This window comes from Anastrepha obliqua, chromosome 3 (assembly GCF_027943255.1).
Source record: "Anastrepha obliqua isolate idAnaObli1 chromosome 3, idAnaObli1_1.0, whole genome shotgun sequence".
Lineage (NCBI taxonomy): Eukaryota > Metazoa > Arthropoda > Insecta > Diptera > Tephritidae > Anastrepha > Anastrepha obliqua.
Window position 1 is genome coordinate 39,980,951 of NC_072894.1, and position 19,050 is coordinate 40,000,000.

Sequence of the window (19,050 nt, forward strand, 5' to 3'; positions counted from 1 at the left end):
ATAATAAATCTTTCTTGCCACAAGTGTTAGTTTGGTCGGAGTCTAATCCAAAGAAATTCACCAAGCACAAATACGGAAATGTAATTAATTTAAACTTCTGAAGGAATTTCGTATTTTTCCGCTTTTCTGATTTACAATTTTCTTGTTGCAAACCATTCATGCAAATATTATATAGTATATAGTATGTAAGATGATTGCAAATATCTGAATATACGTTTCAAATAACTTGCTTAACTTAAAATAAAAAAGTAAATTTTTTCTACTCACTTCATTGTCGGCGCCATAATCGACTCGTATTCACTTGGCGATGCCTCTTGTATGAGTGTAATGGCCGGTTGTAAGACAGCCGCTAGCACTTCACCGTTGCTAATTTCGGCCTGCAACATTGGCCACACATTTTGCCACCACAATTTCTGAAATTAAAATTCTAAGCGTTAGCTACACCTACCGCTTAGTAGATTTTCTCAGTTATAAATATTTTGGGTCTATTTTCTGGAACATATTTTTTAGTTTGCATCTGTGTACGCTATGTAAAATTTGCTAGCCATAAAATTCCAACCAACGTCAGCTATAAAAAAGTGTATGAATGTATAGATGTAGGAGTAGTCATCTTGTGGCTGCAGGTACTTTTATGTGCCATGCAATTGGTGTCTCATAAACGTGTCGAAATTTTATTTTGCCATTCAGAGAACACCTGACTCGGTCAACCATTCGGGTTTATTTTATTTATTTATTTAAAAAAAAATTGACTTAAAGAGTAAATCTTATAAGCTAATTGTAAATAAAGCGATAGCATCGAGGCCTTACGCTTAAGCTGTGTATATGGAGTTATTTTGTATTGTGTCTTAAATTCTATGGTATAGGTTGGTTATTTTAAGGAATTTGGTTATTACGGATATTGAATCGGAGGTTGGAGAAGATAGATGCGTCATTGGGTTTGAGTTGCTGAAGATTTGTCTTCTGCGGGCGGTGTATAGTGGGCAATGAAGAAGGATATGGGGTATGGTACATATTACGTCCGGGTTGCACGTGCACGTAGTTGGGTTGGTGTTAGTCATGAAGTGTCCATGTGTAGTCTTTGTATGCCCTAGCCGAAGACGCCCGAACTTTATGACGTCTAGTCGGGTCACCCTATTTTTATTATTTTTTATAAAGTCCGTTATGTGGGTTTTTGTGTGGTTTACCTGTTGGTACCAGTCATTGGTTGAGGTCCATGTGTGGTTCTGTTTGTTGTCAAAATGTTTTTTTATATGTTTTTTAATGTCGGTTAAGTTGAAGTTATCTGTCATTAGCGTTGGTGTTTGATGTGCTTGTTTTGCGGTGTAGTCAGCGAATTCATTTCCGGTAATGTTGGCGTGTCCCGGCACCCAGATTAGTTTGATTTTAGGGTATTTCGCTATCATAATGTTTCTTATGGTGGTTGTGTAGTGATCGTAGTTGTATATGTTTGTTATTGAGTTGATGGCCGAGAGGGAATCGGAACATATTGCGAAGTTTTTGTTTTTGCTCTTTATTGTGTTTATAGCTTCACTTATGGCTATAATTTCTGCAGAGTATGTTGAGCTGTAGCTTGGTAGGTTTGACATTTTTATAACTTCGTTTTGTGAGGTTATGCTGTATGTAGTATTGTTGTCGGCCTTAGATCCGTCTGTGTAGATGAAGGTGTAGTTGTGGTATTTCTCTTTAATTTCGTAGAACTTTGTTTGATACTGGATTGGGTTCGTGTTGTTTTTGTTTAAGTTACTTAGGGTAGTATTAATTGTTTTAGGGTTTAGTATCCAGGAAGGCGAGTTGTGGATGGTATGTTTTGGATGTTTTGTAGGTAGATTGAGTTTTGCACTGAGGTTTAATATTTTGCCTATGGCTGGCTCTTGTTTGGGTATGTATTTTCTTTTTTTGTAGTTTTGGGCGATGTTGTGGAGCGGGTTGTGTTTTGATACAAAAATTGTTTTAAATAACCTCGCCGTGGTCAAGTCTCTCTGATTTTCTACCGATCGTATATTGGCTTCGAAAAGTATGTTAGCAATTGGAGTGGTACGCAGTGCCCCCAGGGCAGTTCTTATAGCTGAATTAAGTATTGTTTTGATTTTTTTTAACTGTGAGTTTGAGGCGAACCCGTACAAAAAAATGCCATAATTTATTTTCGGAATGAGTAGCGTTTTGACTAATGTTAGTAAAGTTTGGGTATCACAGTTAAACTTTGGGGTGGCCAGGCACTTTATGACATTAAGTTGTGTTATCAGTGCTGAGCTCATTAAATCTATGTGAGAGTTCCACATGTATCTTTTGTTGAATATGACGCCTAGTACTCTTAATTCATTGCTTGGCTGGAGGTTTATTTCCTGCGATAAGATTGTGCATTTGCAATTGTGTTTACGACATATGTGGATGTATTTGCTTTTTGTTTGAGATAGTTTTGTTCCTGAATGCTTGCACCAGTCTAGTATGTCCCTGAAAATGCTCCTCATGTCTATTACTGGATTTTTTCCTTTTTTTTCTTTAATTATTATATAGAAGTCGTCCGCGTATGCGCAGAAATCGAATTCTTTGTGACGAGATATGATGGAGCTTAGTTTGTTGTAGGCGATGAGGAAAATGATGACGGATATGGGTGAGCCCTGGGGGGTTCCATTGGCCATGGGCCGGATATCGGATAATTGGTTTTTAACGCGTACCGCAAATTTACGGTGGGTCATGAAGTTTATGACGTATTTCGTAATTTTGGGGCCGAGTTTCCACGTTTTGAGCTGCTCCACTATAGTGTGTATGCCGATTCTGTCGTAGGCCTTTTCGAAATCGAGGGATATGAGCGTTAGATGGCTTTTTGAAGAGAGTCTAGTTGACGCTAAATAATCTAAGAAAAGTAGGGTATCTGCTGTTGATTTTCCTCTCATAAAACCCGTTTGACGGTTATTGAGTAGCTTGTGTTCTGTTACAAGCCACCAAAGCCGATTTGCGATTATTTTGTCTAGAACTTTAGCAAGACAGAGGTTAAGTGATATCGGTCTATACGAATTTGCAAGGGTTTTCTGTGTTTTGGGTTTCGGGAGCGGTATAACTAAACTATATTTGAAACTTTGTGGAATGTAATTTTGAAAAACGGAGTTATAGAATCTTAACAGGCGTTGTTTAAATGACTTTGAAGAGTTTTTGATCATTGGATACGATATTCTATCTATGCCTGGTGTTTTCCCTTTCAATTTACTGAGTGCTGATGTTAATTCTATGTAGTTTATATCTTGCTCTATAATTATCGACTCCTTGGAAGGAATCCAGTCGACTGGGGTGTTTATTGTTGTTCTCTTTCTGGTTTGAAAGTCGATAGGGAAGTTGAGATCTGACGCGTTTTCGCTCCAGAATGTAGCGATTTCATTGGCGATGTCTTTGGGGTTTGTATACATCTGGCTTGGATTTTTGTGCGATTGTAGGCAGTGAATACCCTGAGATAATTTATATCCACAGAATCGTCTAATGTTTGTCCAGATGGTTTTTGTGGGTGTATTGGGATTTATGTCTTCTGTCAATTTCTGTATCGATAACTGTTTGGTTGTCTTTATTTCGCGTTTTAATTTGGAATTAATTTTCTTGTAGTTAAGGAGATTTTCCTGAGTCATATTTCTTCTAAATATGTTGAATAGTCTATTTTTTTTTGCTTTTAAGTTAGTAAGGTGGCTATTCCACCAAGGGACAGTTTTCGATTTGTAATGGGGTTTTGTTTGAGGGATTGATTCGTTAGCTGATTGTAGTAGAATTTTTTTTAGGTTGAAGGCTTCGGAATTAATGTTATGGCTAATAGGTCTGATTGACTCGTAGTGAGTACATTTTCTTTCGAATAGTGCCCAATTTGCAAGATTGACTTGGAATTTGGGCTTGAAGAGTGTTTGCGAGTGATTTCTTGTTGGAAATAAGGAAATAATAATCGGAAAGTGGTCGCTTCCATTTAAGTCGTCTAGGATCTTCCATTCCGCATGTGCGGCGAGATCGGGAGAGCAGAAAGTCAAGTCGAGGTGAGTGAGCGTGTTATGTGTGGAAAGGTGAGTGGGAGATTTGTCATTTAAAAGTATATAGTTGGATTGGTTGATGAAGTTTGCTAGTATGTTACCCTTTCGGTTATTTTTGTGTGAGCCCCAGTCTTGGTGCCTGCTGTTAAAATCCCCTGTAATAATGTGTGAGTCCTGTGTTTGGTTCAATACGTTTTCTAAGCTGTGTGTCTGAAAGTTGGAGAAGGGCGGAATGTATGCCGATGTAATTCTGAATTTTCTTACAGAATAAATTTCTAATGTTACGTTGTCGAAATCTTTGCTTGTTGATACCATTTGGTGTTGGATGGATTTATGTACTAGAAGGGCTGCTCCACCATATGGCAGATTTGAGTTGTAGGAGTACAGTAAAAAATTGTTGGGAATAGGAATTTTTTGGAAGTTTGAGGGTAAGTGGGTTTCTTGTATAGATATAATTTGTGGTTTGTATGTTTTTAATAGTAGTAATAATTCATTGTAGTTGTTTATATAACCGTTCATATTCCATTGCAGTATTTGAAACGTCATATCAAGTGGAGTTATAGTGTAAATATTATCTAAGTATTTTCTTGTGGTTGCGTTTGCTTATTTATAAATTACTATGTATAGATTATTGTACTTATGTGTGTGTTTATGTGAGTGTGTTCGTGTATGGATAATTGGTGTATGTATATTCTATTTGTTGTTTAGTCGGTTGCCATTGATTCAGAAGATTCTGAATCGCCGTTGTTTAAAGTAACTGGGCTTGTGCTGCGCTTGGCTCTTTTTGTTGTCTTGTTTATCTTTTTTATTTCCTTTTTGGTTCTGTTGGATATATTTTTTGGCAGGATTCTGATTTTGTTTTCTTTCACTATTTTTTGTATGGTATTTTCTGGAGTAATGGTGCTGTTGAGTAAGACGTCTGAGTAGTCGGTTTGTTCTCTTTGCGTGGAGGCCGATGTATGTGGTGGAGTCGAATTATATGGTAAGATTGATGAGTGTGATGGGTTATTGTTGGTGTTGTTGGAGCTGGTTGCTTGCGTTTTGTCAATTTTTGGTGTTCTGGTTGATATTGGTGTGTGAGTTGTGGGTTGTGTTGGAATTGATGTTGGTATAATTGCTGCCTTCTTTGCGTATGATGTGTTTTGTGGGTGACGGTCTTCGTATGTACTGATTGCTTTTCGTCTATCCACTTTTTCTAGTGTTATGATGGCTTGTATTTCCTTTTCTTTTAAGAATATTGGACATATTTTATTTAAGGCGTTGTGGTTTGTGTCGTTAATTCCTTGCTGGATGCAACTGCTGCAGGCAGTGGGGTTAGTGCATTTCTCATTTAGTTCAGGGTCGGTGTGGGAGGCTTTTGCACAGTTTATGCATACTTGAGTATTATTGCATACTCTTTGCGAGTGTCCGTATTTTAAGCATTTGGTGCATCGGAGGGGAAGTGGGATGTACGGTCTTATTTTTACTTTTTCGTAGCCGATAAGTAGGTCGTCTGGCAGTGTTGGGTGGTCGAACGTGATTATTAGTAAACCGGTTTCGATTAAACTTTGGTCCATTTTTTTCATTATTTTTCTTACTTCACTTACATTTTGGTGTTTCAGTTCTTCTTTGATTATTTCCTCTGGTATTCCTTTCAATTCCCTTGAGAAAATAACACCTTTTGTGGTATTTAGGGTGTTATGTTCTGTCACTTCCACTTTTATGGTGGGTGTGAATGATGTGAGAGTAATTAGTTTTGTTGCTTGTGCATGGGTTTTCGTTTTTATTAAAATATTTCCACTTTTTATTTTTTTACACAATTCTACCTCTCCACCGCACACTGAGTCGATAACCCTTTTTATTAGGAAGGGGGACACTTTTACTAGCGTTTCTGTGTTTTCGATTCTTGATATAACTAGGTATTTTGGTGCGTTAGTATTATTTTTCATTATTTTGTTTTTGTTCGTTGTGAAAACGAGCTGGTTGTTGGTTTTTCCTCGATCCGGTGGATCGTCCATTTTTCTACTTTGTTTCTGTTATCGCCTGTGTAATTGTTATTTTCCTTTGTTCCTTGTTTAGTTTTTAGTTGTTGATAGTGCAGCTGCACGTTTATTTGGGTTTGTGTTATTGTTGTTTGTTTGTTTGACAATATGGTATGCAGATGTTCGTTCTATTGTTTTGTGGGTTTTACCTGTTTGTGGTCGCCGATTTGGTATTTTGTTATTGTTTTGCTTGTTTGTTCTTTTGTTTTGTGGGTTTTACCAGTTTGTAGTCTTTGATAGTTATTCACTGAATATATATGCGCACTCAGATAAATCACAACCGTTCGCGTTGGATGATAGTCGGAGACTTACCATTCGGGTTTAATTACCCTCATATTCACGGAAAACAAGATATAATACCCTAGCAATGCCAGTTTAATAGTGGTTCCTTTAACTTTTACGGTCACTACACCTGTTGCAATAATGATTTGTTTTTTAAAGTGAGTTTTTACTTCTGCTGACTTGGTTCTTTGGTATTTCATATACAAGCGCGTTCAGTATTTCATCCGTTTTAACCAAAGTGGCGTATAAAGCATACACACTCTTATATAATACACTTGTATATATGTACATATGCATAATAAATAACACAAGTTCTGCATAAGCTATTTACCCTCGGTATTAGCGGCATCGCTTCCATTAGTGTATTTTTGTAAAAATGCGATTTTTGCGACGTATCCTTCATGTTCACCACATCTAAGAACTTGAGTGCATTTACAGCGGGATCGCTAAAAGTATAGAACAAACACGTACAAGAAAGTTATTTTTAAAACGACTTCATTCAAGAAAGTTTAAAATAAGAACACGTGGAGAAGGCTAAATTCGGTCTGAACCGAATTTTATATACCCGCGCATATTTTAGTAAAATTTAATTTGGGCTGGCTAATAATTTTTGAAATCAAACAAATGCATGTATAATATAATGAGAGATATAGCTTGTAACATCAGACAGGCGAACGGAAATCTTAACAAGAACAAGAAGTGAGCGCGGTTTCCATCCGATCTCATTATAATTATGTCAATTTTAAATGACATGAGGAGCAATCCCATTTTGGTGAGTTTTATTAAGGCGTTGTCGAGATACATGCATTTGCCCATTACTAGGCGTGGCACCACCCATTTCTCAAAATTCCATTCGTCATATTTCTGGGTTCATCTTTTTACCAAAGTTGAGAAATTTTCCACCATTATTATTATTTTTTTTTAATTACCGTTATATGGGAAGTTAGCATTGTTTCGGAAAAATTAAGAATATATATAGTTCGGAGTCGGCTTGAAACTGTAGGTTCCCCCATTCGTGGAACAACATGAAGACACACACCACAAATAGGAGGAGGAGCTCGGCCAAACACCCAAAAAGGGTGTACGCGCCAATTATATATATATATATATATATATATATATATATTATAATTAAATAGATTCACGGAAAGCCAAAATGAAATACAATATTTGAAGTTGAAAATATGCGTCAATTTCGAACTAATCATTTTTCGAATTACACACTAAAATACTTCCAACCTACTTATTTATTAAGGACCTCATATACTCAAAGCGAAAACAAATATTTAAATATGTGATAACCCCCGAGCGATGCTATAAGAGACTCTATACAAAGAACGATTAGACGTGACAAAAGAAGAACGGAAAAATGCAATCCTGTAAAAGTTTAGCTGAAGCAAAGGACAATTTCATTTGACTCGAAAATTAACAGTTATCGGCATTTAAATGTATGCACGTGAAGTTCAACAAAAATCACAAATATGTGCACACGGTTGGTAATGTGTTATCAACAACTTGTCTGAACTGCCAATATACCAACTTATCACAGCGCACTTTATTTCTAACATTTTATTTAAAACTCACTTAAAGTACTCACGCACTTTTCAATGTTCAGTTCATGTCTGAATTTTCTTTTTGTTTTTGACGTCACGTGCAAGCAGCCGACTGTCAAACTCAAACCAAAACAGATAACGGAAAGTCGAGGGCACAATCTTCTATTCTACCATTCTTGATGCCTACGTCTACCCATCTCTCTAAGTAATGAGCACAAGCACGCCAAAGCCAATACATTAAAGAATACAACCAAACGACGGCATACTTAAGCCTTGCGGGTAATGTACTTAACCTATGTAAACAAAGTTATATCAGCCAGATAGAAATAAAAGAAATGTTGTCAACATTTAAATTATTTTTAAAGTGGTTTAATCTCCAGCAGAATGGAAGGCGCAAATATTTACATACTTAAGAGTTTCAATTTATACTTGCACTTGCCTTGCCACTTGGGCCGCATCGTTTGCGCATTCAAGGTTCAATTTTATTTTATGCTTACATTTGCTTAAGGAGGAGGCAGAAAAATTTGCGACAAATTTCATTCTAATAATAGAAACAAATCGGAAATGAATTTTATAACGTATGTCGCTTATATGTATGTAAGTAATAAAATTTATTTTAGAATGAAGCATGAAGGAAGTGCTAAATTCGGTAGGACCGATCCTTATGTGCTGCACATTTTAGTAAAATTTTATTTGGGCTGGCTGTTAATTTTTGGAATAAAATAAACTCCTTAGCAGTGAGATTATAGCTTGTAAAATCAAACGGGTGGACGGAAATTTAGTCTCAACATAAAAAAGTTCACGTGGTTTTAGTCCGATCCCAGTAATATTTGTGGTATGTCATATGTGGCAAGCTTACGAATCGGGCAACTCAAAAATTTATAAATGGTCTACCACAAGGAACTTGGAAAATAGTTAAGTATGAAATAATGCCTGTTTTCTACGAGACTTTTCACCTAAGAAATAATTCTAGAATCTTGACTGCTTTTGTGCTAAGTTAGGCTGGAAAAATAAAAGCTAATTTCAAATACTATTTCTACAATTAAGTACTTTCTCTACGCAATACCACATCAGCGTCCCAATCACCAGCAATTCAGGCGTCAGGGATTGTTGTCCCGTGTCGCCCCTTTTCTTCGCCATTATCCTAGACGACGTTATATGGAGTTTCACCAGATATCTTGAGGACCTGGACTTCGCCGATAACATCTGCATTCTTTCTCACAAGACTCACTGATATACACGCGGAGGCGGTCAGACTAGTCACGCTGGCACGAACTGTCGGTCTGGAGGTCAACATGGCCAAGACCAAGGCTATTAGAGCCAACCACAATAAAGCAAGACTTTTTATGGTTGGCGGGTATCCGGTGGAATTTGTCTGCTACTTCGGCTGCACTATCATGACAGACGGTGGAGCAGATGAAGATGCCAACTGCAGGCTAAAGAAAGCAAGGGCGGGGTTCGAGCAAATGCATACAGTATGGGCGAGTTCGCAAATCTCTAGGCGCACTAAACTGCGAATATTCAGCTCATGTGTGAAATCTTTATTGTTGTAGCGAAGTGGAATATAACTGGTTTCCAACAGCATCACACGGAAGCATACTATATTTCGTCAACAAATGCCCCCGCATCAGCTGTAGAATATTCTGGTCGAACACCATCAGCAACGACGCGCTGTGGAGAGCAACGAATGAGGAGTCCATTCTATGGCAAATCAAATGCAGAAAGTGGCGATGGTTAGATCACGCACTAGGAAAACTACCAGATAGCATCACGGGAAGGACACTCGACTGGAACCGGAAAGGGTCGGCCAAAGATCACTTGGCGAAGGTCCATGTTTCGAGAACTAGCAGATGCCGGCATCATATGGGACGGCATAAAAACAACAGCTCAGGACCGTGTATGATGGAAGAGTCTTGACGAGGCCCTATGCTCCCTAGCCGAGTGAACAAGGATGTAAAAAAAAATAAATAAATAAAGCGAAGATCTAATAATGGCAATTTTTGTATTCTGGGTGGCTTCAATCTTATTAATATAGAATGGTCCAGTATAGATGATATATAGATTGGACGTAAAACAATGTTAGTGTGTTGAGTTTTTGACTGGCTCAGATAAATAGTTTATCAAATAGTCTTTTTCGAATTCTCGATCTCATTTTTATTAATGTTAATATACATAAATGTTTTTTTATTAGAACGCGAATACCCTCTGACTACCCCTGGTCAGCATCTGATAATGTGACTACGTTTTGGTCTTAGAAATTTCAATTTTAATTTAATTAATTTAGCAGTTGATATTCTACATTGGGATTCCTTTTTTACCGGGGATGAAGTAGTCAATTGTTAAGATATTTTGAAGCTTAAAATAAATGAGCAATAAATATTTCAAAAAGTTTTCACACTTCATCACTCATAAAGTTAAATATGTATTTAAAGTCTTTTAGAGTACTTAAATCTTTGGATAGAAATTTAAAGCGAAATTATATTTCTAAATTTGAATCGGACATAAAATTACTTCCTAGTTTCTTCTCCCGATATTTTGAATTCAGAAAATCATGCTCAAATATTCCTTCTGTTCTCTACTATAATGAAACTCAAACATATTCTTCTATAGATGCAGGTAATCTTTTTGCAGATTTCATCCCTTCAATTTTGCAAGTAGATTCGGATCAATGTCACTTGACCATGAATTCCTATTGGTTCGTTAGCCTTAATGCTTTCTAATGTTGAAGATGGAATTCGGTAACTCAAGGCATCAACAAAATCAAACTGTCAAATTGTTTACGGTTTCAAAATTATGTCAACTTATAGTGAAAGATAAAATTTATTTTGCAGTTAATCGTTTTATCTCTGTGAATAAACACGGTTTTATGAGAGGTTGATTCACTGTTTCAAATCTTGCAGTGTTGTCTGAATATTGTATGTCATCTTTAAAAAAAATTGAAGTTGACACTGTGCGCACAGACTTTTCAAAAGCATTTGATAAAATTTCTAAATTGAGGGCCTTATGATTTCACTCCACTCTTTTAAAATGGATTAAATCCTATCTCTCCTTTTGGAAATGTGTTGCTAATGTCGATGGTGCGTCATATATTTTTTTATTGCGCTCTCTGTAGTAGCTCAGGGCAGTATACTGGGCACTCTTGATTCGGCGCGATAACCGCTTACCCGATTTTGGCCGAGTTTAGCTAAGCGCGTCAGTTATTTCTCTTCTTTCTTTCTCGTGCCAACCGGCGCCAGTTGGAAATACCAAGAGCAGCCACGTCCTTCTCCACCTGATCTTCTCAACACAGGAGAGACCCTCCTCTTCCGCTGCTACCACCAGCTGCTACCGCATCGAATTCTTTCAGAGCAGGAGTGTTTGTATTTATTCGGATGACATGACGCAGCCAACGAAACCGTTGGATCTTTACTCGCTGCGCTATGTCTATGTCTTCGTAAAGCGCATATAGGTCATTGTTCCATCGCTTAAGATACTCGCTAACGAGCAAAGGTTTAAAACTGTTTGGCAGAATCTTTCTCTCAAATCCTTGAAAGGACGCTTCATCGGATGTTATCATCGTCCATGCTTCTGCGCCACACATTAGGACGCGTATGATGAGAGCCTTATAGAGTGTTAGTTTTGTTCGCCGAGAGAGGACTTTACTACTCAATTGCCTACTCAGTTCAAAGTATCACTTGTTGGCAAGAGCGATTCTCCATTGGATTTCAAGGCTGACATTGTTATAGGTGTTAATGCTGGTTCCTAAATAATTCCCAAATTTTTTTTGTATGCTAATGATTGCAAGCACAGCGGACTCTATAAATCCTCAATTTGATTTACATAACGTCGTTGCTTGGTGTAAAAGAAAAAAGTTAGATTTAGATATAAGTAAGTGCTTTTATTATTTTTTTTCTTAATCTTGTTCTCACTTTCAACCACATTGGTGGTTCTAGTTTATCAAATCGAAGTGAAACTATTGATCTTGGTGTGGTATTTGACACTAAATTCTCTTTTCAAAGAAATTTATATTACGCTATTGCAAAATCATATCCTGTACTTGCTTTAGTTCGGGCTTTGTTGATCCATATTATCTAAAGTTGTTATATACCTCTCTCTCCAATGCACCTTATCCTGGAATGCAGTGTTATAGCGCGGAGAAGGTTGAGACATCTTGGCTAACTGCAGCCAGAAGAAAGGCACATACGCTCAATCCAACCCAGCTCCAGGATTGCTGCTGGGATGAGTAGAGGTAACAAAAGGCAATGAGGTCGAAGTGCAAACCTCTCAATGAATCTGTATAATCTATGTATCTCTCGGGTGCGTTCGAAGCTGGAATACGCCACCTTTATTTGGAGGTCCAATTATCCTTGTTATCTTAGTTGGCTTGAATGTGTCCAGAAATCTTTTGTGCGTTATGTTTTGCGTTCTTCGAATTTCACTGATCTAATTTCATCCTATAAAAGTTGGTGCTTGCTCATTAATATAAAAAAACTAGATATTAGAAGGACTAAACTCTCTCCCACTTTCGTTTTCGATTTGATAAGTGGGGGGGATTGATTCCCAATCGCTACTCGAGAAAATTTGTTTCAATATTCCTCAGCGAAGCACTATATTTTCTGATTAGGAATGGTTAGAACTAATTATGCTTCCTATGCTCCGATTTCTAGAACTAATAGAATTTAATGCGCTTTAAAATCATATAGGCCTAGATTTTTCTTCAACAAAGTATTATATTACAATATATAATATTCTTTCCCTGTAAATTATAAGAAATGTCTCATTTTCATTCGTTCATTACAATGAAGCAAGGAAATTATAAGTTGAATTTATTTTTGATTGAATTATTTAGCATTCATCTGCTTTTCATAGTTTGTAAGAAATACTGCATTTTTAGATTATTAAATGAATAAATAATTTTATTTTTTCTTATTTCCCACCAAATTGGTGTAGCGAGTTTTCGCACATTATTATTTCGAATATAAGATCAGCAGAATCTTTTTAACTTTTTTCAGGCAGCAGCAGTAAATGCGTCAACGCCATTGCAACTCGTATTCCAATAAGAAGACGCACAATTATAAGAATTGTTAGCCGCAATATGATCTGGAGCAGCAGGTATCCGGCTTAGCTCAAAACTATCAACTGTATTTGCACCTTTCTGCGCGCATTTTTTCCACCGTCTCGCTTATAAGCACTCGTACGTACATAGAAATATATCTCAATAAATCACAGTAACGAAATAGCGTAACACTTGGCAATCAACAAAAGGTTAAGTTAAACAAACTACATTGAAGCTACGGATAGCGTAAACAACGTTTAAGTTAGCCAAGTGATAATGGCAATACCAACAATATCCATCTGGTTGTAGGTACACAAGTATGTATATGGCTGTGCATGTTTGCATTGTCCTCATTACATGTTTATAAATAAAATAAATCTTCTGTGAAGGTAACTTCTGGCTTGTTACTCTGAGCTTGGCAACAGCGCGTCACAATGCAAACGTGTTAAGCTACATATATAATCAACTTGGAGGTTGAGGAGAGAAAAGCAATTTGAAAGCTTTATTACTCAATGGTTTTGATGGTTAGTTGATTGAGAAGAGAGGGTACAGATGTTGACGCCAACTAATACGTATATGGTTCTTTCTATCTTTGACAAAGACTTACTTTCATATTCTTCCTAGCAATGGGATTTATATATTCAAAGCTGCAAACAAGCGATTATTTCTCCTCACTCTACCGAGGCCATATACCTACATAATTGCAGAGGCAGTCTCCATAGTTTCAGCACCAAAGTCATCAGCTAGTTTTTTTAAGCGCATTTGTTTACACTAGCAGCTAATTATTTAGCTCACAAAAAGTCACTGAAACTCGGTATGAAATGGATTTCTTCACGTCTGAATAGCTTTGTAAAATAAATAAAATTTACTTTAAAGCTGTGAATTTCGCGGAGTGAACAGAATTTTATGTCGAAACAATTCACCCACTGATTAGTGTATACTTGTATAGTACGTAAGATTTGAACTAACTGCTAGAGAAATCTTCTTGTTAATTGTTAACACAAAATACATGTATACATAGCTGTGGTTATCGAAAGTGAACCGATTATAAACCCGAAAACATCAATTAATCAACTAAAAATTAACCGCTGTAGCCTGAGGAATATTCTACATAAGGAACTCAGTTTATTCTCTTAGGGTAATTGACTCAGAAATTCACGGAAAATTAGTTTTAGAGCAGTTGGAAAAATACTTACTCAAAAAATCATTTTGTCGTCTGAGGCACATTTTCATCTCAGGGGCTACGTTAACAAGCACAAATGTCATATTTAATATTTCCCATTTTCTTTGTAGTATTTATTACGTATTTTCATAGTGCTATAAAGAGTACCTCTTCCATTAATGCTGTCAGGTGCCATGAAAAAGTTTAATGAAACCGATATGTTGAAACCAAAGCACCTGGACATGGACAGGCCACTGTAACAATATCGCAACAAACGCCAATGCAGTCAATCTGTCAGCCTTTTTGTTTAATTCCTCTTTACGACATTCTTCTCGCAGGGGTGCAAAATACTTTCGCAAATTACGCGATTCTGTTGTTCCTTCCTACATATGTTCAAGTATACTCGTACTATTGTTGATGAACTCATAGTGTTTGTTGGCTCTGCTAATCGCCTTTATCGTCATCTGGTTGTTTACGCAGATGCTTAACTAACAAGAAAGAAAATAGCTCTTTAGCACCCTTCTACGAGTACAAAGCAAATTAAATCAGCTAAATCAATGTGCAGCAAAGCAAACTGAAGGCCTGCAAGCAATGCGCACTCTTTGAGAGGTTAAAGAGGGAAATTTAAAGGACTCACAGCTTCAATAGTATATTGCTTAAATATGGTAAATAAATTTAAAAAAAATTTATATTCTTAAGAAAGACTGATATTCTAATGAGTATAAACTGTTTGCGGCAGTGGTCCCGGTTTGAAACCCACTATGGACAAAAATCATTATATCATAATGCAAGGAATACATCACTCTCTGTGAATTTGACGAAATTGCTGTCACACAGTCACACTTTTGCAATTTATTCGCGTAATGTTTGTGTAATTTTTATTAAGAATAGACATACCAAGTATTGATATATACTTTACAGCTCATTGTGACCTGGACATCTTTTTAAACAAAATATTTATTATTTATATTTACTGGGTTCTTTAGAGTCATGTAATTAATTTTTGAAGTGGAACTTCTTAGGCGTCTATGGATGAGCGGGAATGGAGAGTAAAATTTCAAGGCCATGCAACGTTTTGGGCATTTTCGTTCCGCGAGAGAGAAAAACTTAGATGAAAAGGAGAGAGAGAGAGCTATACCTTATATAAAGGGGTTTCCAATAAGAGGTGTTATTTTGATATTCAAAGAAAAATTATATTTTTTGATATAAATGATCGGATGTTTATTTCATTATAAAGAGGAGGGTATGCCATTAATAGTGGAAAATAACATCAGGCAAATGACCACTACGACCACGCTTACAGGACAATATCCTTTTCATGAAAATTTCCATAACCGAATTGCAAAGTGGCTGCCCTATGTCCTCGATAGCCTCATGAATTCCATCTTTGAGGTATTGAATCGACCCTGGGCTGTTGGCGTAGACCTTCTTTTCCACGTGTCCCCAAAGAAAGAAAGTCCCAAGGTGTCAAATCAAAAGATCTCGGTGGCCAATTGTGATCACATCTTCGAGAGATAACACGGTCCGAAAACTTTTCCGGTAAAAGTCAAAGGCTTCGTTGCTTGTGTGGCACGTAGGGCCAAAAAGTTGTCAAGATCAATACCATCCAATTCCGGCCATAAAAAATCGTTAATCATCTCTCGATAGCGCAATCTGTTATTGGAAAACCCTATATATCTTAGATACACTTTAGGCGAATTTTCCTGAGTTTTTCCTCGTGGTTGCTAATTTCTAGTGAGAAATAACACTTTTTGGCGCTTGCTTGTTGATGCAAACTTGTAGGAAATATATTTTTGGTAGCTACTTTTTGGCGTTATATTTCATTGGAGCGTTTTTTGGTCCCAATTTTTTTGGTGCCTTCTGTTTGGCGCTTATTTCCGTTTGTTAGCTGGTGCTTGTGCTTACTATAAAGTGCTACCCATTCCGGCGTCGGATTTATTGGTATTACCTTGCGGTAATTTGTGCCGTTGCTGCTGTCCTGAATTGCTGCGTTTGTGCGGGTGATAAACGCTTGGAGTAGTGCGCGTTGTTGCCACAGTTTGTGCCTGGCGTTTACCTACACCGGTCGACCCTTCTCCGTTATTAGTAAATTTTTTCTATTTGTATTCTCTGCAAATGTTGTGAATTTATTTAGATATATATTCTTTCTCTCTCTCTCATTCTCTCTCGGGTCTCACTCTCTTTCTTTGCCTGCCTTGAAAGCTTCACTTCTGTTATGTGTACACGCACTTTTTATTCATAGAATTTTTATTAATTTTATACTAAATTTAACTAATAGTAATTTGATTTGTAGCTTTTATTAGCACAATTTAAGCGAACTGAAATTTTGTTTAATACACATTTCCCACAAACATATTTTTTAAAACCAACACAGATACATGCATATGTGTGGCTTTATTTTCGTTGCAAATCCAATTTGACAGCATTTTTTTGTAAAATTTTCTGTTTAATCTGCCATCAGTAGTCCATTCAGGTTTTTGGGTTCGAATGAATCTTGATATTCAGTAGAAAGTTCATCTGCTAATTGAAAAATGAATTCCTTTCTGGTAATATTTGTTCCCGTGAGTTATTTGTACAGAATCCAAGAATTATTTCCCGCCATGTCGACGATATTAAAAAATACTTTTAAAGGCCATCTCTGAGATCCTGACTTACCACTGTATTTTTTAGACATTTGGTCCGTTGTATCTACACTAAATTTGGTGCGGTTGTAAAATGAAATGATTTTAGGAAGTTTTTTCGGGTTTGTTTAATTTTTGGGGAAGTAAGTAGCTCTAAGCTAAATATTGTTGCTGTATTATTTTACTTGTCTTTGTACACCTTTAGTGTGCAAATATTCAATTTGTAAAGTAAGTTTGAAAATTTAGGAAGTTAATCTCTTTTTTTTCGGAAATCTTTGGTAACCCTTTCTAAAGGGTGATTTTTTAAGAGCTATAGGGAAGTTTTTCAAACAAACACAGGTAAAATTCAGAAAAATGCATGAAATTTTTATTTACATCGATAGTATAGTCCATATAATTTAATGTTTGAAGATTATTTCATGCAAATGTTGATCGCGGAGTAATTCGAAGTTCAATTCATGTAGTTTTCCATTGTTTTCATTGACTTTTTTTGGCTGTTTTTGGTAAAGCCGGCGCCCACTTTGAACAAAACTTTCCCATAGTCAAATACTCATGCAATATAAAGCCTTTCGTCTGATATCTTTACGATGGCAGCTGACTCACGCAACTTCACTTTTCGATCAAACGATTTTGTGGATTGTTTATATGTTTTCTGGTGTTACCGCCTCATTTGGACATCCGCTGCGTTGTGCATCACCAATGTCTCTACGATCCCGTTTGAAGTCAGTAAACCATCGTTTTATTATTGTTTCTGATGGAGCGGATACCCTATAACACTTTTCAAGTCATAGCTTCGCTTGAACGGTATTTTTCCCATCAAAAAGCAATGTAAAATTAAAGAACGAAATTCTTTATGATTCACTGTTTTGAAAATAACAAAAGTAACGTCACTCTTAGCACAATAACTCACGAACAAATGAATAGAATCTCATGAAATTTTAATACCTGTCTTTTTGGGATTAGTAATAACAGAAAAAGAGGTGAGTGCAATAAAACTAGTGTCTTATATGTGTGAGATCTGGGACTTTTCAGTCCAAGTGTTATTATAATATTTTTCTTATTATCAAAGAAAAAGCGCTGCTAGCTTTTCCTTGAATTAAATGTCTTGCTTTCAAAACTATACTTCTTTGTGGTCTTCCTCGGGATTCATGCTTTATGCTCAACAAAAGTAGTATTAATAAATAGAAAAATTTTATATAATTATCGGATATAAATAAATAATATTTTTCAGATAACTACATCAAACATTAGAGCTTAAATTAAAATTTAGGAAATCATTTTTAAACTTGTTATTTTGTCCCGTTGGTATATCTAGTGTTAAACGTCACATAGCTAGGGCATATGTACAGTAGAGACTTAGCTCAATACGAATACGTACTTGGGTTTTGTAAAAATAAAAAAAAAGTTCGACGGGAAGTAGAACCACGGTATCAAAAATTTGGGATGGGAAAGCTATGTATCCAATTTTCGAATAAAATAATACCTATATGGTTTATGGCAAACAAATTTCATAAATTTGCTTCTGGTATACACGGCATATGATGTATATCACATGTAAGTATATATTAATTATATTTTTTCGCAATTGATTATCATTCTTACTTACACAAAGTACTTAATCAGTTGCAGCAGTTGCGCCGTCGGCCTGGCAGTAGCATCTTTACTAACCAAACGTGAGGTGGCCTCCTGTAGTGGTACCGGTACTCGCGGCAGCATTTTCTGCACAGACTCCTCCAGCTAAAGTAATTCCATTATATGAAGTAAAGTTTTTGAATTACATATTTTTCACAGTTATTGCATTGAATGAGTTTGAAATATAATATAATATCAATCACATTTGACACTGAATTGTTGAATGAAAGTATTGATTGCTGCTAAAGTTTAAATTCTAAAAAACAAACTAAATTTGAATTGTAGTATCCGTGTGAGAGTAAACTTTGTAAAAGTAAACTTTAAAGGGGTGAAGTGTTCATAGAACTTTTCCGCACACTTCACTTTCAAATGTGTTTGGTGTACACACGTCCATACATAAATAAACACATATCAATGAAATTAAAAACAATTTCTTGGAGGTAGCTAGTTTTCCTAATTGAAGTATGAAGTATTTATAGCATTTATATTTATTCTTTCAAACTCATTGGAATTGATATTTGAAAACATATCCTTTCAAATTACAATAAACAACAAGCAGGTAATTGAAACTAAACATAAAGTAAAAGCTGAATAAGATTCATAAATTATAAATCTCACAATTACTGTAACTCAACTTCAGCTCAAAATATGATAAAAGGAAATTTCTTTGGATTTTACTTTTTAAGGGTTTGTCAATAAGAGCGTTGGAACTTTGAAAATAAATAAATCAGAAAAATTAAAGT

The 19,050-nt window shown here is 36.1% G+C and overlaps 1 protein-coding gene across 3 annotated transcripts in view; it reads right to left on the bottom strand.

Moving 5' to 3' along the window:
* LOC129241202 (SCY1-like protein 2) overlaps window positions 1-19,050 on the bottom strand; it is a 104,691-nt gene that overhangs the window by 59,982 nt on the left and 25,659 nt on the right. For all 3 annotated transcript variants that reach the window (XM_054877418.1, XM_054877417.1, XM_054877416.1), the window contains exons 8-10: window positions 18,282-18,412; window positions 6,636-6,750; window positions 268-413 (exon numbers count right to left, since the gene is read on the bottom strand). In XM_054877418.1, the coding sequence (XP_054733393.1) occupies window positions 268-413; window positions 6,636-6,750; window positions 18,282-18,412 (392 nt within the window). The remainder of the gene's footprint in view (window positions 1-267; window positions 414-6,635; window positions 6,751-18,281; window positions 18,413-19,050) is intronic.